This window comes from Megascapheus bottae, chromosome 19, assembly GCF_031878675.1.
Source record: "Megascapheus bottae isolate mThoBot1 chromosome 19, mThoBot2.hap1, whole genome shotgun sequence".
NCBI classification, from domain to species: Eukaryota; Metazoa; Chordata; class Mammalia; order Rodentia; family Geomyidae; genus Megascapheus; species Megascapheus bottae.
The window spans coordinates 37,859,441-37,882,978 of record NC_143527.1 but is presented as its reverse complement, the minus strand read 5'-3'; the positions used below and the strand labels follow the sequence as shown (position 1 = coordinate 37,882,978).

At 37.9% G+C, this 23,538-nt stretch overlaps 1 protein-coding gene across 2 annotated transcripts in view; it reads left to right on the top strand.

Annotated features, from left to right (window-relative positions):
• The window catches only part of Thoc1 (THO complex subunit 1), a 29,511-nt gene extending 6,224 nt beyond the window's left edge, over positions 1-23,287 (top strand). The window contains exons 6-21 of one of the 2 annotated variants that reach the window (XM_090353362.1): positions 110-158; positions 764-859; positions 4,318-4,400; positions 7,754-7,827; positions 9,243-9,351; positions 9,565-9,696; positions 11,414-11,514; positions 13,635-13,701; positions 13,900-13,950; positions 14,038-14,108; positions 14,869-14,964; positions 15,298-15,363; positions 18,130-18,213; positions 21,487-21,634; positions 22,379-22,403; positions 22,890-23,287. In XM_090353362.1, the coding sequence (XP_090209488.1) occupies positions 110-158; positions 764-859; positions 4,318-4,400; positions 7,754-7,827; positions 9,243-9,351; positions 9,565-9,696; positions 11,414-11,514; positions 13,635-13,701; positions 13,900-13,950; positions 14,038-14,108; positions 14,869-14,964; positions 15,298-15,363; positions 18,130-18,213; positions 21,487-21,634; positions 22,379-22,403; positions 22,890-23,182 (1,545 nt within the window). In that variant the 3' untranslated portion in view covers positions 23,183-23,287. Of the gene's footprint in view, positions 1-109; positions 159-763; positions 860-4,317; positions 4,401-7,753; positions 7,828-9,242; positions 9,352-9,564; positions 9,697-11,413; positions 11,515-13,634; positions 13,702-13,899; positions 13,951-14,037; positions 14,109-14,868; positions 14,965-15,297; positions 15,364-18,129; positions 18,214-21,486; positions 21,635-22,378; positions 22,455-22,889 lie in introns of both variants that reach the window. The other variant, XM_090353361.1, reaches the window with a different exon arrangement.
• The last annotated feature ends 251 nt before the right edge of the window (positions 23,288-23,538 follow it).

Genomic DNA, 23,538 nt, shown 5'->3' with positions numbered 1-23,538 from the left:
AGCACAGTAGATTCTCGTTGTACGTTAGTGTTCTTTAATACCTTACTTGTGGTTTATTGTTGAAGGTGTGAAAACTTCTGAAGAACAGTAATTTTTATCTTAATTTCAGAATACATTCTATTCTGCTGGGAAAAATTACTTACTACGTATGTGCAATGGTAAGTAATTCAGTAAAAAGGGATTATTTTTAAAACTGTAACTGTGGCTCCAAACAGGTGGTTTTATTAAACACTAGCATTAACATTTTAAAGATAATTTACTAATAGTCTCATTTCTTAAAATTAAGTGGGTACTGATAGCTCACACCTGTAATCTTAGCTACTCAGGAGTCTAGGATCTGGAGGTTGTAGTTCTAACCCAACCTGAGCAAGAAAGTGAGAGACTCCATCTCCAAATAAACTAACAAAAGCAGGTCTGGAAACATGGTTTGAAGGGTATAGTACCAGCTGAGCAAGGAAAGATGAGGCCTCGAAATTCAGGTATCAGCAAAAGAAAAACAAAAACTGATCATTCGCTTTAAATTAAAATGTTCATTTTCTAGGTGCAAATTCAATGAAAAATTTTTAGTTTCAGTAAATTCTTTCATGTTGCACTTACATTGCTCCTAATTTATAGTAGTTTGGAGTGACAACGGCTTCTAATCCCTTTTCAGAGCCATTGCTTTAAAAAAAACACTCAGGACAAACTGGTTAAGAAAGTTATCCATTATAATAAATAGAGAATGATCTTTTTCTGTGTAACATTTATTTCCATACATTTATAGATCTCCTAAGAAGATTATCCAAGTCCCAGAATACAGTCTTCTGTGGACGAATTCAACTGTTTTTGGCCAGACTTTTTCCTCTGTCTGAAAAATCAGGTAAGCATTTATACAAAGAGCAGGATTTTTTTTTTTCAGTCCTTAATGGATCAAAATGTATCATAATAATAAAAAAAAGATTGTAGAGAACTGAAAGATGGCATAAGAATTACTCAATTTTCTCTTACGTGTATAATCCTTGATCACTGATTTTTATAAGTTCAAAGCTTATTAATAATATGCAATTAAGTCACACTGAAAGATGATATATAAACTGTCCTATCTATAGTTCATTTTGTAATGTAAGCCAGCTTTCTCATTGCTACTTTCTCCTTCAATCACTATTGTTTAGCCATAATTACTTTCATTTTTATTAATTTCATAAATTTTTGTGAAGTATACTCATGCAAAGCAAATGTAGAGTGTAATAATTATAAAACAAAACTTTGTATAACCACTATTATCCAGCTCCAGAAGTGGATTGCAGCCAGTTTCCAAAGCCTTCCCTGTCTGCAAATCTGTTGGCGCCAGTTTTTCCTTACTTCAGTTTTCCCTACCTAAGACAAGGTTTTATTCCCCCCCCCCTTTTTTTTTAATAGAATGGTTCTGGTAAACTTGTAATTCTAGATTGGCACTAAATAAAAGATTTCCACTTGGGGCCTGGAGCATAGCCTAGTGATAGAGTGCTCACCTACCATGCACAAAGCCCTAGGTTTGATTCCTCAGTACCACATACCTAGCACTGTGGATCAAGTGGCAGTGCTAACCTTGAGCAAAAAGTATCCAAGGACAGTGCCCAGGTCCTGAGTTTAAGCCCCATGACTGGCAAAAAAAAAAAAAAAAAAAGATTTCCATTGTCAGATATAATCTTTAAAATTGTCTTTTGTTCATCACTGGTTTTGTTTCTGTTTTTGTCTTGTTTTCAGTGGCAGTACTGGGGCCTGAACTCAGGGTCTGTCTGCCTCCCCACGCCGTTTTGTTCAAGGCTAGCACTCTACCACTTGAGCTCCAGTAGTAGCCTAGTAGTTTGACTTTTTCCTGAAGAGAGATTTTGTGTGTGTGGGTGGGTGTGGGTGTGGGTGTGTCTATCAAGAGGAGGTAAGAGGGAAACATTGTGGAATCATAGTAACTCTAAATGTGTGAAGAACTATTGTTATGTAACAAACCTGTACCATTTCTCAGTCCTGTGGTAATACATGTAGGTACAAATTTTGTCACTTCCTATCGTTGCTATCTTTTTGGTTATTGTCATCTTAGTATAAAGTGATATTTCATGGATTCTATTTACATTTCCCTAGTAACTGAAGTTAAACATTTTTGTATGTTTATTGGCCATTTATATGTCTTTCTTAGATGTATTACTATCCTTTTCCCACTTAAGTAATTTGTATTTTTCTTGTTAAGTTGTACTCATTTTATATTCGGGATCCTAGATAAACCCTTAACAAAGACACAAAATTTATAATATTTTCTGGAGATAGCTGTGGGGAGTTTAGTCTCTACTTGGTGTGGTGATTGAACCCAAGGCTTGGGACATATTGAGCACACACTTAAGCATTAAGCTACATATCCTTACCACCTATTTGTTCTTTTGATCATATTATTTATAGCCTCAAAGTTTAAATTTTGATAAGATTTATCTATTATTTTCTTTCCTTGCTTGTGCTTTTTTGGTATCTTATCTACCACCTAACCGGGGGTCACAAAACTTTTCTTACGTTTTCCTGAATTTTAACGCTATGATACATTTTGAGTTGATTTTTATATGGTGCTATGTAGAGATTTGGGTTCTTTGCATAGATACCTAATTGTCTTAGCACTAAGTTTTGGAAAAGTACTCTTCTCCTATTGAATTGGCAACTTACCTTCTTTATACCTTCAAAATATCAAGATAATTGCCACTGTAGGGCCTCCTATTTTTAAACCCTTTGATTCATTAAGGTCATTTTTTTTGTTGTTTGTTTTACTTATTATTCCATTTCCCTCCCTTCCCTTCCCTCCTTTTTCTCCGTTTTTCTTCCCTCCCTCCCACCCAAGGTCTTCTAAGTAGGCCAAGCTGGCCTCAAATTCAATCTTCTTGCCTCCACTCCCATGTAGTTGGAATATTGTCTGTTGCCATGCTTGGCTTAATGTTTTTTGTTTTTTGTTTTTTTAACACTTAATATGGTTTGAACTCAGGACCTTACCTCCTGAGTGCTGGGATTACAGACATGAACCACCTCTTCTTGCTTAATTGATTGTTTTTCGCTAAGGAATAAATATAAATTGCATCAGTTCAACAGGGTATAAGTACATATAGTTAATGAAATATAGTTTCTGAAACTCCCCTCCCCCTTTTTTTGCCAGGCCTAGGGCTTGAACTCAGGGCCTGGCACTGTGCTTGGACACTTTTTGCTCAAGGCTAATGCTCTGCCACTTGAGCCACAGCACCACTTCCGGCTTTTTCTGTGTATGTGCTAGTGAAGAATCAGACCTAGGGCTTCATGTATGCTAAGTAAGCACTCTACCACTAGGCTATACTCCCAGCCTGAAAACCACATTTAAAGATAACTAGGTAAGCCTTATACCACCTGAGCCATGACTCCAGTCCTTTTGGCTTCAGTACAGTATCATAATTTTTTTTTTCTCATGTGGCTTCAGACTTTGATCTTCCTGTCTCCACTTTCTAAGTCATAGGAGGTTACTGGTCTGTGCTAACACTTGGCTTTTTTTGTTTTTTTTTTTTTGTTTTGTTTTGTTTTGTGGGTCATGGGGCTTATACTCAGCCTGGGCGTTGTCCCTGAGCTCTTCAGCTCAAGGCTACCACCCTACGCCTGAGCCAAGCCCCATTTCCTGTTTTCTAGAGGTTAATTGGAGATAAGAGTCACAGGTCCTTTTGTGCCAGGGCTGACTTAGAACCTTGATCCTCAGATCTCAGCCTTCTGAGTAGCTAGGATTAGAGGCATGAGCCACTGCATCGGCACCTGGCTTATTTTTTGAGATAGGGTCTTACCATCTTTTTGCGCAGACTGACCTCAAACTGCAGTCCTTCCTTATAAGGTTCTCAAGAAGAGGCTTGTTCTTTTTCTGACAATAAGGAATATGGTTTTGTCAGATTTATAATATATTTACTTATTTGTTATATATCCTTGTCAATTAATATAATTCATATTCCTTAGTGAAATTATAGATGCTCTATTTTGCATTGTAGGGGTTTGTTCTTGAGTAGTCATTAATAAAAAGGACCATCTGAGCTGGAAGTGGTGGCTCATGTCTGTAATTGTAGCACTCTGGAGGCTGAAGTAGGAAAATGGAGAGTTTTAAGACAAACCTGGATTACATGGTACAAGGCCAGCCTGATCTACACAGCAAGATTGTCTCAAAAAGAAAATAAGATGACCTATTGTAATAATTTATGTATAAGTATGCTATGTTTCTGACTTGATATTTTGCTAAATTATGGATTAAGCATTTCATTTGTAGTTAGGAGTCAGTAGATCTGCATTGAAAAAAATATGTATGTATATTTTTCTTTATAGGACTTAACTTACAGAGTCAGTTTAACCTGGAAAATGTTACTGTCTTCAATACCAATGAACAGGAAAGCACCCTGGGTCAGAAGGTAAGACTGGTTTTTGTATGGGCTTGACCTCACAGCCTGGGCACTGCCCCAGAGCTTTTTTTGTTCAAGACTAGCTCTACTAGTTGAACAATGACTCTTCTAGATTTTTAGTAGTTAATTGGTGATAAGAGTCTCATAAACTTTCCTGCCTGGCTATCTTTAAACTGTAGTCCTCAGATCTCAGCTTCCTGAGTAGATAGGATAATAGGATAATAGCTCATTTTCTTCTTTTATCTCTTATTTCTACAACGTTTAGATCTGTCCTGGTCCTTTAATGTCTTTTTGTTGTTGTTGTTGTTAGTCCTGGGCTTGACCTCAGGGCCTGAGCGCTGTCCTTGGACTTTCTCAAGGCTAGAGCTCTACCACTTGAGCTTCAGCACCACTTCCAGCTTTTTCCTATGTATGTGGTACCGAGGAATCGAACCTGGGTCTTCATGCATGCTAGGCAAGCACTCTACCACTAGGCCAAACTCCCAGCCCTGTCACTTGTTTTTTATTCACTACTAGTGTTCTACTATTTGAGCCATACCTCCAATTCCTTAATGACCCCTGATAAGTCTTTTTTTATTGTTTGTGCTAGTACTGGGCTTAAACTCAAAGCTCTTTTGATCAAAGATAGTACTGTACCACTTGAGGTACACCCTCACTTCTATCTTAGCACTACTTTTTTTTTTTTTTGCCAGTCCTGGGCTTGAACTCAGGGCCTGAGCACTGTCCTTGGACTTTTCTCAAGGCTAGAGCTCTACCACTTGAGCCTCAGCACCACTTCCGGCTTTTTTTTTTTCTATATGTGGTACCGAGGAATCGAACCCGGGTCTTCATGCATGCTAGGCAAGCACTTTAACCACTAGGCCAAACTCCCGGCCCTAGTCTTTTTGCTACTTAGCTGGATATAAGAGGCTCTTCGATTTATCGGTTAGGGCTGATTTTAAACCAAGATCCCCATATCTCAGCCTCCTAAATAACTAGTATTACAGGTATGAGCCATTGGCACCCAGCTTTGATAAATCTGTTAAAGGATATATCAAAATCCCGTCAGTGGACACTTAGAAAATCTCTAATGTAAAAAGTAGTGTACAGCATTTCAGGGAATAGTATTGTTACTAAACTATGTAGGCAATTCTTTTGTCAATACTGCTGTCTGAACTCAGAGCTTTGTTAGTCTCTAGCATTCAGCTATGCCTCTAGTCCCTCTCTGTGCTGCCTAGGTAAGTTCCTGGACTACTATCTGCTGGGATGACAAATATATTCTGCAATACTCAGCTTCTTTTTGTTGAAATGGAGTCTTACAAATTTTTCTACCTACACCAGTACGTTCCTAATCTTCTCACCGAGCTTAGTATAACAGGTATGGGTCATCACACTCAACAATGGGTTTAGAGAGGGTGTATCAACTTCTCTGCCCAGTCTAAACTGAGATCCTTCTGATCTCAGCCTTTCAAATAGATAACTAGGATTACAGACATGAGCTACTAGGTTGCATATTTAAAATTTTTGTGGTAACTATTGCCCAATTCTTAAAATGGTTATACCTATTTATTTGCTATGCTAGGGTTTGAACTTAAGAACTTTCACTGTTATATAGGTATACCTCTTGAACCACACCCCCCATCCTTATTTGCATTTATACTATTACTACTGACAATGCTTGCCCACATTCCATGGCCTTGTACCAACCCTGTAAAGTTTTAATGTCTTTCCTTAATTGGTAAAAATATTTTAAAATTAAATTTTTTGTTTTACATTCCTTTGATTATTGTCAACATTAAAGAATTTAACTACATATGGACTGGAGTTTTTCTTCAGTGAATTGCCTCTTACTTGTACTTTTTTTTTTTTTTTTTTTGCCAGTCCTGGGCCTTGAACTCAGGGCCTGAGCACTGTACTTGGGCTGTCCTCAAGGTTAGAGCTCTACCACTTGAGCCACAGCACCACTTCTGACTTTTTTATGTGGTACCAAGTAATTGAATCCGGGTCATCATGCATGCTAGGCAAGCACTCTTACCACTTGGACAAACTCCCAGCCACTCTTAGTTGTACTTCTCACTGTATATATTTCCAAAACATTTACTATCCACCATTTGTTCCCAGAGAGGATCTGTTGGCCTTGGTTTGGCTTTTTTGTTTTTTGTGTTTGCCTGTCCTGGGGCTTGAACTCAGTGCCTAGGCACTATCCTTGCACACTTTTTCCTCAAGGCTGGTGCTCTGCCACTTGAGCCACAGCACTTCCTCTGGCTTTTTCTGGGTTTGTGGTATCAAGGGATTGAATCCAGGACTTCATGCATGCTAAGCCAGCACTCTACCACTAAGCCACATTCCCAGGCCCTGTTGGCCTTGTTTTCAGAAATAACTGATTTGTTTTGTTTTGTTTTTTGGTTCTGGGGCTTGAACTAAGGGTCTGGGTGCTGTCCCTGAGCCTCTTTGAACTCAACCACTTGAGCTACAGCTCTACTTCTGGCTGTTTTTTCTTTTGGGGTTTTTGGGGGGGTTTTTTGTTGTTGTTTTGTTTTTTTCAGTCTTGGGGCTTGAACTCGGGCTGGGCACTGTCCTTGGAAACTCAAGGCTAGCGCTCTGTCATTTGAGCCCCAGTGCCACTTCCAGCTTTTTTTCTGTGTATGTGGTACCAAGGAATCCAACCAAGGGCTTTGTGCATGCTAGTTGTGTGCTTCTGGCCCCACTTCTGGCTTTTTTGAATAGTTTATTGGAGATAAGAGTCCCAAGAGGACTTTTCTGTGGAGCTGGTTTGGAACCACAAGCCTCAGATCTCAGCCTCCTGGGTAGCTGGGATTACAAGTATGAGCCACCTGTATGTGCCTGGCTTAATTTGAGTCTTAATACTATGTGTTCATGTCTGTGTTATGTCATTGTCATACTTTTCTTGTGCTCTTGGATCCTATCACATAGAATTCCCATTGTCTTAAAGATTGTAGGTCTGAGCCTATAATTACAGGTGTGGCTCACACCTGTAATCCTAACTACTCAGAAAGCTGAGCTCTGAGGATCAAGGTTCTAAGCCAGCCCAGGCACAAGAGGATCTAAGACTCTTATCTCCAATTAATCTCTAGAAAACAGGAAGTGGGGCTTGGCTCAAGGGTGGTAACCTTGAGCTGAAGAGCTCAGGGACTATGCCCAGGCTCAGGGACAGGGCGGTAACCTTGAGCTAAAGAGTTCAGGGACAGCGTCCAGGCTGACTATATGCCCCATGACCCACCAAAAAAAAAAAAAAAAAGATTACAGGTCTGGATAGTTACTGTAACTAGACTTCTCTAATAATGGTTCTCAGAGTATAATTAGCCTGATATTATTACCTTTTGATTGCTTTATGATAAGCTGTCCATTTTTTTTTAATTCAGCACTCTGAGGACAGAGAAGAAGGAATGGATGTAGAAGAAGGTGAAATGGGAGATGATGAAGCTCCAACGACTTGGTGAGTTGTTAAGAGCTTAAAATTCCTTAATTTACCAAGGTAATCTTTTAATGACCTATCAAATACTACATTGAACATGCAAACAAGGAGGTAAGAAATGGAGCTTATAGATTTCATATATGTGTGTATCTTCACATATATATGTGTATACTTGTATATGTGCATATATAATATATAAAGTTATATATATAAAACTTTAATGTGTATGATTTAAAAATAATCCTGTGTCATTAAATGGCTTTATCAGTTGGTTTCCAACTAGTTCTTCATTTCCTTAGTCTGCCATATGCATATCCCAGTATTTAAAAAGCCAGTCTTAGGAATTCTTCCCCTTATCCCTTCCAATAAACTTGTAGACCTGCTGCCTGTGGGTATTAGACTTCCAATGAAGTGGAAGTAGTAAGAAACTTCCTTTTGCATTCTTTCTTGTCTTTGTTCTTACTGTGTCTTTTCTCATCTTCTATAGGTCTGATTTGTCTTTCTAATTAATTTCTTCATAGTACTGGTTGGAAGCAGTGAGGAAGAAAAGGGAAGATGTAAAGGAAATATTTTTTGCTAGTGTGCTTCTAGGTGTAAACAAGAATTTATGTTATTACTGCCTAAAAGGTGGATCTTGCTTTGTTGTAGAAGCTGGACTAAATTCCCAACCTTAGAGATTCTCTTGCCTCAGCTTCATAAATCTACTCAGCTGGGACTAAATCAAAGTCCACCACCAAAAGCAAAACAAAAAAAGGTTGTAAGTTCAAACCCCAGTACTGTACTACAGATTCAAAACAGATTAGGAGTTGAATTAGTAATGTTGTAAGTCAACAGAGGAATGGTGCTTGTTTTTGTAATACTAGTTTGATTTGTGCCTTCTGTGTTTGTGTTTTACTGAGACTTTGTGTTATACTGAGAGTTTGTAAATCTATGCCTGTGGCAGAGATTCAAATTAACATTGGTTTTAACAGTGTAGAGGCTAATTTCTTATAACTAACTACTTATTCCAACACACTTTATTTAGTGTTTGCCCTTTTTCCTATGATGCAGCATTATAACATCCAAATATGAGCCAGAGAAAGGAGAAAGAATAAATGATAAAACATGGCCCCCAAAATTGCATTTAGAGCTTATTTAACATGACATCTAAAGGCAAGAGAGGTCAGGAAACATTGCCTTTAATTCTGAGTAATCATGAATCTAGCCAAAATTCAAGGGCTCCATCATTATATATAAAGAGATCTGTTGGAGTCTTCAAATCTTCTAAAACAGCATGTAAAACTTCCTATAAGTATTTTGGAATATGTACTTTTTTGGGAAAAGAGGCTATGTCTTTTATGGGTTTCTGAAAAGGGTTTGTGACCCAGAAGGAGTTAAGGGTATCTACATATTTGTAACATAATTCAAATAATTTATCATAGCATTTATTTCACTAGCTCTATTCCCATCGATTACAACCTGTATAGAAAATTCTGGTCACTTCAGGATTACTTCAGAAACCCAGTACAATGCTATGAGAAGATTTCATGGAAAACTTTTCTTAAGGTGAGTTGCTTATTACAGACCAGCAAAAACAATCCTTTTGCTACCATATTGCTGTCATAGTTTATCTTATCAGATATACCTTAACACCATACATATATGGTCTATTAGGAATAAAGTCTTTTAAGTTTCTGATACAGAAAAGCAAAAAATATTTGGAAATAGTGCTAACACTACTAACTTGATTGTTGTTTTTTTGTTTGTTTAACTTTGCAGTATTCTGAAGAAGTTCTAGCTGTTTTTAAGAGTTATAAATTAGATGACACTCAGGCCTCCAGAAAAAAGATGGAAGAGCTGAAAACAGGAGGAGAACATGTTTATTTTGCAAAATTTTTAACAAGTGAAAAGGTAGATAACTTTCTGTTTTCACATAATATCATGCTATTTTTCTTTTATCAAGCTAGTATTTTCTAGTTCAGTAGCAGTGTTACTTTGTTTTTGAATAAAGCTGATGTTAATTTGAAAGTGCTGTTTCTTCCTTGGACAAGTCTAAATACAGCTTAATAACTTTCCATCTATACTAGAAATAGAAAGGTGGGGTAACTTTTAATACCAAATTGGCAAAGCCTAACAAATGCTATTGGCAAAGATGTGGGAAATGAAAACTTTAAAGTTAAAGCGTTTGCTCTTAGTTATAGCATCTAGAGAATCACCTGCATGCCTAAGGAAATATACAAGTCCTACTGTACTGTTACTTATAAATCGTGTATTTGTTAGTTAAAATTTAGAAACAGCCTCCCTTCACAAGCAGGAGTTGATAAGTAACTAAATGTGTATGACAAAGTTCTTTAGATCACTGAAAATGGATGAATGCAAACAGTGATTAGCAAATCAGGCTTATCTGTATGTAAGTTATATTAGAATTTGGTCTTGCTCATTCATTTACATTTTGTGAAAAAAATTTGTGATTTACTATTTTTAGATACAAGTAAGAGGTTTAAAGCTCCCTATTAGTTTTATATATTTTTAATATATATAATCATATTTTTTTGATCAGTAGGTTTCTAAGAAATTTTTTAACTTTTCTAGTCAAAATGGCACACTGAGTTTATGTTTTGGCTCATTCTCTTTGCTTCAAACACACAGCAATAATAGGTAAAATATTAAAAGAGAAAACCTCAAAGAAAAAATTTGGCTTCCAGAAACAAAAATATCCTCAAGGACCAGAATTACCAAGTAATGACTGAAATCATTTTGACTAAAAAAGTTCCTTACACCACCTTCAGACATGAAATGGCTAGTGCATCGTGTATCTATCATATTACTAGATAGAAGCTAAGCTCATAGAATTTGAGACATTGAACCAGAAACCAATCAGAGCTTTTGTTATGTTACTGGTTATTCATTATTGGGGTGAGAAACTTTCTTTCTGCCAAGGTTATGGGTTTTTTTGTTTTTGTTTTTTTTTCCATTTGGAAACTAAGTCATAATAGCAGAATTGACACAGTGTGTAAGATCAAAGCGGTTTTTCTTTGTTGCTGGAGCTCATTCTTATAGTTGAATCTGCCTAGTAGCAGGATTGCTGAAGAGCTTCCTTATTAATGATCTTCAGCTCTGTTCTTAACCACATTGTGATAATACAATATGATGAAATTGTGTCTAAAATCTAAGATGTGGCCACTTCAAATTCACAGATGATGCTTAACCTCTAATGCCTGGTCTGATGTTGAGCACTACTTTTGGTACAGATATTTATAAGGCCACAAAAATGAATGACACTCCTTGGTATTGTACTCTTCTCTCCATATGGACTTCATTCGCCTTTATTTCTTTCTATGTGGGAAGGGGACAGCTTCCCTTCTGCTTTCTTATAGGTCTGCCCAGCTGTCAAGACCATAGGCAGAAACATTGCTTTTACCAATATGAATATGTCATGACATAAAATGCTCAAGAGATAAGTCTAATTGAACCTGCTGCTGCTTTGTACTTACTTGTGCAATAACACTGCGCTCACAACAAATAGCTTAATTGAATGAGAATATTCCATTCTTACAGCAGTATTACCTGTACCTGTCAAAACATGATCTTAGTATGCTGTTTTGTGTGTATGCTTGCTTTTTAATAGTTGATGGATTTACAACTGAGTGACAGTAACTTTCGGCGACATATCCTGTTGCAGTATCTCATTTTATTCCAGTATCTCAAAGGGCAGGTCAAATTCAAAAGGTAAGCTCATATAAATAGTAAGGAATTACAAGTAACAACAAAGGAAAATACCTGCATATAATTTTTTTAATGTGACCCATTTTATATATTTGGAGTACATAGAAAAAGCTCTCGTTGGGAGCTTTTAGACACAGAATAGTTATGAGGAAAAAGTACTAAACATACAAATTCCCTACTTACTTCCAGGATTTCCTTATGGATGGAAAGAGATAACTACTACATATCTTTATGGATGGAAAGAGAACACTACTGTAGGCTTTCATCACTCCTTCTCCTTACTCTTTCTCCCACTAATTCTCTAATAAGCCATGGAACTGTCCAGAGTACTAGAAAACTGCAAAGAAAACGTGAAAGCAAAAATGAGTTCCTTTATCTGCATTTTCATAAAACCTCATGAGAATCTCATCTAAGTAAATCCTCCATTCCAAGCATACTATTTCTTCTCATCCTCTTCATGATTGAAGTGAGCCTGCTGTTGCTTGGCAGTGGAACCATAAAGGACATAACTTTATTACCTGCTAAGTTTGAACCCCAGTGTCATCACTCACTGGCCTCAAAACAGCTCTTTCAGAATTGTAATTTTAAGGTAGCACATGGCACATACTCCAAAATGTCATTCTAATTTTGGAGGTTTGGTATATTGTAATACAAAGATCAGGATGTTTGGAATTAGGTCTAGATGTGAATCCAGGCTTTATGACCTTGGGTACATAATTGAGCCATTAAAGTCTATACTTAGGTACTCAGATAGTTCTCAGGATTCTGTGAGTAATATGTATAGTGCTGCAGATCCTGGAACATGGTACTTTATCAGTATTTGTTGGATGGCTTTAGAGCACCTAATACATAGCAAGAGCTCAGTTATTTAGAGCTGAAACAATTTAGGTTTGCCTGTACCTTTTTTTATGCTTAGGTCTTCTCATCATATTCCAAATGAGTTATATAGGAATATATCATTATTATATGTATTATATTATCCTACAGGCTTTCATGTTGTATTAAACTTATAAAACACTCCTGGCACCAATGGCTCATGCCTGTAATCCTAGCTACTCAGGAAACTGAGATCTAAGGACGATGGTTTGAAGCCAATCCAGGCAGAAAAGTCCCTATGAGACTCTTAACTCCAGTTAACTACACTCAAAAACCAGAAGTGGTGCTGTGGCTCATGTGGTAAAGTGCTAACCTTGAAGAAGCTCAGGGACAGTACCCAACCCCTGAGTTTAAGTCTCATAACCAACCCCCCCAAAAAAAGAAGAAAGAAAAAGAAAAAATGATTGCCTTTATAACCATATTAATTAAATATCCTTTCACTTGTACTATTTCTTTTTAATTTTTGACATTCAATATAGTTACTTTGCATAGTACTTTCTCTGTGTGTGTATGTGTTTGTTTGTCCTCTGACCTGGGTACTGTCTCTGAGCTCTTCAGCTTAAGGCTAGTGCTCTACCACTTTGAGCCACAGTGCCACTTAGAGTTTCCTGGTGGTTAATGGACTTTCATGCCTGGGCTGGCTTTGAACTGGGATCCTCAGATTTTAGCCTCCTGAGTATGAGTAGCTAGGATTCCAGGCATGAGCACTGGCGCCCTGTGTGGGGTTTTTTTTGTTGTTGCCAGTCCTGGGCTTGAGCTCAGGGCCTGAGCACTGTCCTTGGAGTTTCTCAAGGCTACAGCTCTACCACTTGAACCTCAGAACAACTTCTTTTTTTTTTCTATGTATGTGGTATCGCGGAATTGAACTGGGTCTTCATGCATGCCAGGCAAGCACTTTACCACTAGGCCAAACTCCCAGCCCGCCCTGTTTTTTAACAACCTATTAAGCCAGGCGCGGTGGCTCATACCTGTAATCCTAGCTATACAGGAGGCTGAGATCTGAGAATTGTGATTCAATGGCAAAGCCAGCACGGGCACTAAAAAGTCTGTGAGACTCCAATTAACCACCAGAAAACCGGATATGGCTCAAGGGGTAGGGTGGTAGCCTTGAGCTAAAAAGCTTGGGGACAATGCCTAGGCCCAGAGTTCAAGTCCCACAAGTACCACCACCACCCCTTATTAAGTAAGCCTTAAAGTTCACGTGTACTGCCAGAACTCATATGTGCTTTTATTGCTTCTTACCCTAGTTCAAACTATGTTTTAACTGATGAGCAATCTCTCTGGATTGAAGATACTACAAAATCAGTCTATCAAGTAAGTCCAACACGCAACAAACCTATGATTGGCAAAAATGGAAATTTAGAATTTTCTTTGTTTCAGCCCCAAATAGGAAAATAAGGATAAAGTTAAGCTCAGGTACAAGAACACAAACACTTTTTGGTTCTCTGCCTGCAAACGACTCCTATGATGCAGAAAGTTGTTGAAAGCTTAGTATATTCTTTCTAATCACAGCTACTATCTGAAAACCCTCCCGATGGAGAAAGATTTTCAAAGATGGTAGAGGTATGTATTTAATATATAAGTTTCTATAATATCAAATATAATCTCAAAGGTTCTGTTACACAAAGGTAATTTCTTTGTTTTTCCCAGCATATATTAAACACTGAAGAAAATTGGAACTCATGGAAAAATGAAGGCTGCCCAAGTTTTGTCAAAGAAAGGTAAATTCATTCTCATCACAAGAAATAGAAGAAAGCAATTTCAAAGTGTAGTTTGATTATTTTATATCAAGTATGGACATGTGTATATGTATTTTTTATTTTTAAAAAAAATGTAAGTTAATAGCTTAGTGGTAAAATGCTCACCTAGTATGCACGAAGCCCTGGTTTGGATTCCTCAGTACCACCTAGAAAAAGATGGAAGTGGTGCTGTAGTTCAAGTGGCAAAGCACTAGCCTCAAGCAAAAGGTGTCCAAAGACAGTACCCAGGCCCTGAGTTCAATCCCCAGGACTGGCCAAAAAAAAAAAAAGGAAAAGAAAAAGAAATTTAAAATGTAAGGTAATGGTGTTTTCTATAAAAGTGCTACCATGTTCGTATTTTCCCCTCTTAAGAAGTTCATGTTGACATTTGTATTATTTGTCTCAGATTTTTAAGTTCTCAGATTGATCAACATCACTTATTGAAGAAAAAAAGGCTCCTTAAAGTTTGCCTTATTGGGCTATGAATGTAGCTTAGCGGTAGAGTGTTTGCCTAGCATGCATAAAGCCCTGGGTTCGATTCTTCAGTACCATATAACAGAAAACAGTCAGAAGTCGTACTGTGGCTCATGTGGTAGAGTGATAGCTTTGAGTAAAAGCAGTAGGGACAGTGCCCAGGCCCTGAGTCCAAGCCCCAAGACTGGGGAAAAAAAAAAAAAAAACCTTACTGTGTGGCATTTTTATATTGTCTAATAGCTTGTTTTCCTTGTTATGTTAACCACAGGACATCAGATACCAAGCCCACAAGAGTGGTACGGAAGAGAGCAGCCCCAGAGGACTTCCTAGGCAAAGGAGCAAACAAAAAAATCCTGATGGGAAAGTAAGTTCACTTATTATGTAGGATGTTCTTGGTTATTTTTATGTTTTAAAGAGGTTTCTCTGTATCACTCTAAAGTATCCTTTTTTGTGAATAGTTAACTTCTAATTAACAACTTTATTGCTTTTTATTGAAATTGAATATTTCAAAAAAAATTTATGAGATTATCATCAAATATATCCTTATGTAGAAAATTTAAATGCCAAATAAAATGAGGGAGAAAAGTAAAACTACTCATATCACCACCCAGAAATCCACTGTTAATATTGCTCTTCTGTTCAGTTTTAAGTCATGTGCAGATGGTATCCATAAAACATTTGTCTGTTTATTTTGTAGTGAGGAGTTAACAAGGCTTTGGAATCTCTGTCCTGATAATATGGAAGCCTGTAAATCAGACACAAGGCAAGTTTAAAACATTTTAAAGATTTTTTTTTTCAGTGTTAATAGAGTAGAATGGAGCCTTTCTCAGCAATAATCAATTCAAAAGAAATTGAAAAGTCTGTTGTGGTTGACTGTTGGCACAGCACAATATGGCTTCCCTCCGTATATACAGCATCTAGAAATGCTGACAAAGTAATTTTAGGATCATAAATATAGAGTCACAAAAGGAATCAGAACTAAATACCAGGAGAATAAATTGAACTGACATGATTGTATCAGCTGGGAGCAGATGACCCCTTGTTTGGAAAATGAGGGAACTTGGTAGTAATAGTCACAAACAGAAGTAAAGCCTTAGGCTTGCAAAATTTCATAAGCCAATGTCCTCTAAGTAAAGCTGAGATCATTGAGGAGGTACCTTCTGGAATACCAACCTAGAAGCTTGACTGTTTCTACTAAGCTGGGGAAGAAGGGGAAAGATTTCCCAAACAATTAAAATGATAGCTTGTTCTCATTGCATTTCTAATCATTTACATTTCTATCATCATCATAAAGGAACTTCTAAGCTAAAATATGTAGAAAGTTCCATACTGATGATAAAATGTGTCTGAATCAAACCACACTAGGCTCACACCAATAAAAGTCTAAAAATGGGTGAGGAATATCTGGCCCTCAAGCCAAGTAAGGCCCACCAAATCATTTGGTACATGACAAGCTATTTGTCTAAATTGACAATTTGGTGAATTTTCTGTGGCCTGCTGTTGATGCTATAAATATCTATATGGCTTTTGGCACACAAAAAAGTTTCCTGCCCCTTGATAGCTCACTAACCAAATTTACATACATTCCACCATGAGTGCTCTGTTCTGGTTGTTTTTTTTAAAAAAAGACAGACAAATGCAGCGTATGATATCTTCTAGATTCTTTTTTTTTTTTTTTTTTGCCAGTCCTGGGCTTAAGCTCAGGGCCTGAGCACTGTCCTTGGATTTTTCTCAAAGCTAGAGCTCTACCACTTGAGCCTTAGCACCACTTCCGGCTTTTTCTAAGTATGTGGTACCGAGGAATCGAACCCGAGTCTTCGTGCATGCTAGGCAAGCACTCTACCACTAGGCCAAACTCCCGGCCCATATTTTCTAGATTTTTAAGCTGGAGGAGTAGCTTAGGTATATGAACAAGGCCCTGGGTTGAATACTAAATACCATTTTAAAAGAGAGAAAGTAGTATTTTAATGTCAAAACATTAAGAATCTCTTATCCATGACCTTTCTTTTAGAAAAAAAAAAAAGCTATCATAAACGACATTGAACCCAGAAAGAGTTAAAAATATTACTCTGCAAAGATGTATTTTAATATACATGAAGAAGTCTGTCACGAGCCAGAGGAGGATCATGAACCAAGCTAGCATGGCAGTCAGCAGTCCCCTATCTCAGTCAATAAACCAGGGATAGGCATGCAGCTGTGGTCCCAGCTACACTAGTTAGATAGAGTTTGGGTAAGATTAAGGTGGAAGGGCCAGTCTCTGAAGAGAAGCACAAGATTCTTATATGGAAAGCAGCTAAACTGAAAAGAGGCTGGGGTGTGGCACCTACCTAGGACAAACTCAATTAAAAAAAAGAAATGTTGCCATGGAAATCTAAAAATAAATAATTTTAGAGTTAAAAGCTAATCTTAGGCTGGGAGTTTGGCCTTGTGATAGAGCGCTTGCCTAGCATACACAAAGATGCAGGTTCGATTCCTTGGTACCACATACATAGAAAAAAGCCAGAAGTGGTGCTGAGGCTCACGTGGTAGAGCCTTGAGAAAATCCAAGGACAGTGCTCAGGCTCTGAGCTCAAGCCAAGGACTGGCCAAAAAAAAAAGCCAGAACTGGTGCTATGGCTCAAGTGGTAGAGCTCTAACCTTGAGCAAGCCCAAGGACAGTGCTCAGGCCCTGAGTTCAAAGCCCCCGACTGGCCAAAAAAAAAAAAAAAAGCTAATCTTTTGACATTTCATTATGGCATGGTTATTAGTTTTTACTAACATGGGTCTAAAAACAGTTGTTATTGTGTGAAAGCAGGATTAATTTTTCTATTCCAATGCTTTTAAACCCCTGGTCCACTCATAATAATAGCATTTTCATAGTTTTTATGTGTGAGCAATGCACAGTGGATGATAATCATCAGACTATACCCCTTTTATTGTCCTTTTTGAGAGATTAGCTTTAAGTCTTTTTTTTTTTTTTTTTTTTTCCTTAGAAATGTAGTTTCAGGGCTGGGAACGTGGCTTAGTGGTAGAGTGCTTGCTTAGCATACATGAAGCCCTGGATTCAATTCCTTAGTACCACATAAACAGAAAAGGCCGGAAGTGGTGTTGTGTCTCAGGTGGGTCTAGCCTTGAGCAAAAGAGGCTCAAGGACAGTGCTTAGGCTCTGAGTTCAAACTGCAGGACTGGCAAAAAAAAAAAAAAAAAGTAGTTTTAGCCAGGTGCCAGTGGCTCACACCTATTTTAGCTATTCAGGAGGCTGAAATCTGAGGATCATAGTTTGAAGCCAGCCTGACCAGGAAAGTCCCTAAGATTTTTTTCCAATAAACTACTCAGAAAAAGCTAGAAGGTGCATTGTGGTTTAACTGGTAAGAGTTAATAGCCTTGAGCAAAAGTAGCTCAGGGACAACTCACAGGTCCTGAGTTCAAGCCCCATGATCAACAACAACAACAAAAAGAGTTCCTAAGTTTAAAAACATTCCTAACTCTAATTAACGTTTTATTAGTATTGTTAATACATTATGCTCACTAGTTACCTTGTAATGCCCAGGGAATACATGCCAACTTTGGAGGAGTTCTTTGAAGAAGCCATTGAACAAGCAGACCCTGAAAACATGGTTGAAAATGAATATAAGTAAGTAAGCTTTTTCATAAGCTGATTTTAAGTTCCTCCACTACTCTAGGGAATTCTAAGTATGCTAGTAAACTTAAAGGGGCAATGGACAATAGTAGCACTGAGTGCATATACCAAGTTCACATTACTACATCCTGATTTCAAAGATTATTATCAAATGACTTAAAATCACATTTGTTTCAAAGTAAAAGAAAAAATCAATCTCTCCCTCCAGCTCTCACCTCTATTCTGTATTTCCCTTCAAAGCAGCCTCTGAACAGCCAACACAAATCTCATCTGTCAATGTCCACTACAGTAGCCATGCAGGCCCACCTGTTCAGCCTTTCAGAAGTTGACCCATCATTTCTAAATAACTCTCCTGTTGGCACCCATGAAACCACTCCCTTTACCTTGGTACCTTATATTTCCTCTGACAGTCTCCATCGTTAGCATTCACTCACTGCCTCAGATTTTAAAGTAACTTCAGGATTGAGTCTCAGCCTATTTATCTAGAATATTCCAGGTGACACTATAGTCTTATAGTTTCTAGTAGGCATTATAGAGTGTGATTTAAGGACAAGGGCCCTTTTGTCAGGATGCACAGATTCCCACCTCTACCATTTGCTTGTGACTGGAACTTAAAAATACTGCTGGGTCCCTTCTCTCATCTATTAAGTGCTAATATTAATACTCATTTCACAAGGCTATTTTGAAGATTACATACTCACATTAAGCATGTTTGAGAATATAGTATTTGATAGCATGATTATTGTCACCTTTGCAGGAAGTTTTTTTAATTATTGTGTTCTCTTAGTCTGTAGTCAATTTTTCATGCATCTTTAAAATAAATGTGCAAGGGCCAGAAATGGCACACACCTGTAATCTGAGCACTGGAGGCTGGCGAGGGAGGATATAGTTTGAGGCCAGCCAGCGGGCTATATAGTGAAACCCTGTCTATTAAATAAAAAAGATTACATTTAACTAAATCACAATCACAATCCCATGCATAAAATTTTATAGTGAATGACTTCCAGATTCCTTTCAAGGTCTTTTCAGTCTCCCTTTATCTGCATATACATCTTTGCTACTTTTTGGCTTTAACCACAACTATTTGTCTTCACCTCAAGGATCTTTCCCTTTAGACATCTCCCATCTGTCTCCCTTGGCCCCTTCCCTCCGGTCCCCCACCACAGAGCTTCACTCACTTCACATCTCCCTGCTGAATTACTATTCCTTGTCCAAGTCCCTGTGTGACTTGCTCCAATAGCATCAAAAAGTCGTGTATAAATGCCAATAATGATGCTCACCATTACTGTGTATCCCAAATTTTCTGAGGCTAATTTCCTGAAGTCTTGAGTAGTACATGCAGAGTTAGGAAAAATACTGTGACCTCAAGTCCCTGCTCTTTTGTAGGGTTGTTTTGCCAAGGTTCAGAATGCACATGGTCCACAAAAACCTCATAATTCCAGAATGCCTAGCTCAATAGGGATTTGTTGATAATTTGTCAGCTGACTGTGATAGCACATGCCTATCATTTCAGTACCTGAGAGAAGACAGGAGAAAATGAACAAAATAGCTGGGGCATGACTCAACTGGTAGATTTCTTATCTAATGTGTGAAGCCTTGGGTTCAATCCTTATTACTACCATCACCCCCAAAAAATCATCCTTATATAACAGGCTTTTTGTTGTCAGTCCTAGGCCCAAGGACTCGGGGTTTCATGCTGGCTTGACTTGCTTAGTTATAGATAACTTGAGCTTTGCCTCCAAATCACCCTTTTACTGCTAGTTCGGAGGTAGATTCTTTTCTGTGTGGACAACTTTGGAGATCTCAAACTCCAGTGTAGCTAGGTATGAGCCATTGGCTCCTGGCTGGATTCATTCTTAGAATGTGATCATTCTCAAGGATTGGTTTAAGAAAAATTGATAGAGAATATTGAAGATAAATCAGAAGACCTCATTACTTCATTGCTGGTGTGAATTTACCCAGGGAGTTTTTTTTGGGGTCTTCAAGTGATACTTACTTACAATAGGTGAAGGAGACTTTCTTGTAAACGTAGAATGTATTTGTAGTTGTAGAATGCATTTATAGTTTCCATCTTTTCGCAGCTTTACATATTTGTATGCAAAGTGGCACTTAAAAGTTTTAATCCTGTGACCGGGAGTTTGGCCTAGTGGTTGAGTGCTTGTCTAGCATGACAAAGACCCGGGTTCGATTCCTCGGTACCACATACATAGAAAAAAAAAGCCAGAAGTGGTGCTGAGGCTCAAGTGGTAGAGCTCTAGTCTTGAGAAAGTCCAAGGACAGTGCTCACGCCCTGAGCTCAAGCCCAGGACTGGCAAAAAAAAAAAGTTTTAAGCCCGGCGTGGTGGCTCTTCTCTGTACTCTTAGCTACTCAGGAGGCTGAGATCTGAGGATCAAGGTTCAAAGGCAGCCCAGGCACAAAAGGACCTGAGACTCTTACCTCTAATTAACCTCTAGAAAACGGGAAGTAGGGCCTGGCTCTAGGGTAGGGTGGTAGCCTTGAGCTGAAGAGCTCAGGGACCGTGCTCAGGCCAAGTTCAAGCCCCCCTCCACACACACAAAAAGTTTAAAATATTGGCAATTTTCAAATTTTGGGATTAAACATGCTTAACCTTTGTTAACATAAACTGTTGAATGTTAAACTAAGGAAATTATTCTATACTTTCATCTGAAGATGTCAACTCATTGACAAACATCATTCTTTTTTTTTTTTTTTGCCAGTCCTGGGCTTGGGCTCAGAGCCTGAGCACTGTCCTTGGACTTTCTCAAGGCTAGAGCTCTACCACTTGAGCCTCAGCACCACTTCCGGCTTTTTTCTATGTATGCGGTACCGAGGAATCAAACCCGGGTCTTCATGCATGCTAGGCAAGCACTTTAACCACTAGGCCAAACTCCCCGCCCCGACAAACATCATTCTTACATAAGCTATGAATCTGCCTTCCAAATAACCAGATGGTTCTCTCCTACGTAAACAGCAGCTAGCAAAAGGTATAAACTTTCAAAATGTGTTTGCTGGGCTAAAGCCTGCTTCTTCAAAATTGTTGGGTTTGTAATTATGGATCTGCTAGGTTGTTATTTTCTGTATGGAATGCACACTGAGAGGGAGGGAATAAACTTACAATGAAAAGAATGACATTGTGAGCAGTCATTATATAGCAGCCATTCACTATATAGTTTCATGTGACAAAATTAAAGGCAAATATAGAACTAAAGAAAATATAAATACAAAATTGGCATAAATAAAAATAAAATTGACATCTCTCTTCATAGGGCTGTGAACAATTCAAATTATGGTTGGAGAGCCCTCAGACTATTAGCACGCAGAAGCCCTCACTTCTTCCAGCCAACCAACCAGCAGTTTAAAAGTTTACCAGAATACCTTGAAAACATGGTAATAAAGCTAGCCAAGGAATTACCAGTAAGTAACATTTATCATTATTTCCATATTCCTTAGTTGACATTATCTTCTTAAAATTTCTATAATTGTTTGGGCAGAGCCAAATTTAGTCTATCATGTCTTCAAAAACAATAACAAAAACCACCTACAAACATGTCAGAAAAAAAACATATTTGAGTATACTCATGCATTTATAGAAAATGCATGAATTTGAGTTTAACACAAATTTAAGTAAGACTTGAATTTTTCCTGAAGTTTTCTAATGTATTGTTGAAATCTGGTAATAAGACACTCTTCACTAGTCTTCCCTCAGATACAACTTAATAACCCCAGATACTTGCAAATAGGCTTGCCGTGCTTTTCGCTGCCCAGTCTGGGGGCCAGGAGTTGTTCTGAATACATATACTAGGGATCTTATAACTATGTAAACTAGAGCCATCTTTCTTACTTCAGAAAGCTTTCTTTCTTTCTTACTTACTTCAGAAGGTGGCATTCTTAGCGGGGCTCCAGTGACTTATGCCTGTAATCCTAGCTACTCAGGAAGCTGAGATCTGAGGCTTGAAGCTACCCGGGCAAAATGTCCCTGTGAGACTCATCACCAATTCATCACTCAAAAACTGGAACTGGCACTGTGGCTCAAGTGGTAGAGTGCTAGCCTTGAGCATGAAGAGGCTCAGGGACAGCTCCCAGGCTTTGAGTTCAGGCCCTACAACAACAACAAAAAAAGTTGGTATTTATTAAAATATTCTTTCCTGTCATCTTTAGCCTCCTTCTGAAGAAATAAAAACAGGTGAGGATGAAGATGAGGAAGATAATGATGCTTTACTGAAGGAAAATGAAAGTAAGAATTGAATTTTCTTGGCTCTGTTAGAAAATTGGAAAAGATTGGGGTTCTTGGTTGAGAGGTACGTTATTTAATCTACTATGATCTACTTCTCAACTTCTACATTTTATCTCAGTTCTGCTTCTGATTTATACTAAGGAATTAAAAGGAAAGAATAATACTGTAGGGAATTTCATCCTTCTGATTCTTGTGAACTAGAAGGGAGCAGCTACTTTCAGGCAAAATCTTCATAATTAAAGTAGAACTATGGGTTAAATCTAATGATTATGATTGTAAGGGAGGAATTCAAACCATGGCAAAAATGAAAGTTGTTTTAAAGTAACACTCCTGAAAGGGAATAACAGTCAGTGATCCGTTAGCTTTCCTGTTCTGTTATATACTTAAGATTGCATAACATGTACTTCCTTGCATAATTTATATTCTGTTTTCTAGGTCCTGATGTTCGGCGAGATAAACCTGTAACAGGGGAACAGCTGGAGTTATTTGCCAGTAAGCTAGGTGAACAATGGAAGATTCTGGCTCCCTACTTGGAAATGAAAGACTCTGAAATTAGGCAGATTGAGTGTGACAGTGAAGACATGAAGATGCGAGCTAAGCAGCTTTTGGTTGCCTGGCAGGATCAAGAAGGAGTTCACGCAACACCTGATAGTCTGATTAGTGCACTAAACAAGTCTGGATTAAGTGACCTTGCAGAAAGTCTAACTAATGACGAGACAAATAGTTAGTTTTTTTTTTTTTCCTTTTATTAAAACTGTGATAAGATTTTGTTACCAAGCAGCATTTGATAAGAGGTCCACTGGTTTTGGTAAACAATAAACATTTTTATAACAGTTGTTGTACAGTTGGGTGGTGCTCCAAAAGAAATAGAACACACATTGGCTCAAACCTCAGAGGGGATGGGAAGGTGGATTGGGAAAATGGCCAAAATGAAGTAACCTCAAAATCACAAACTATTTTTGTTATATGTATTTATAATGAAGTTAAATAAGCACTAATACCAAATTAGTTTTCTGCATGCTGTGAGTAGTTACAAAGTCTAGCTATCCTGAAATCCTACAGTGCTTTTCTAAAACCTTGTGAC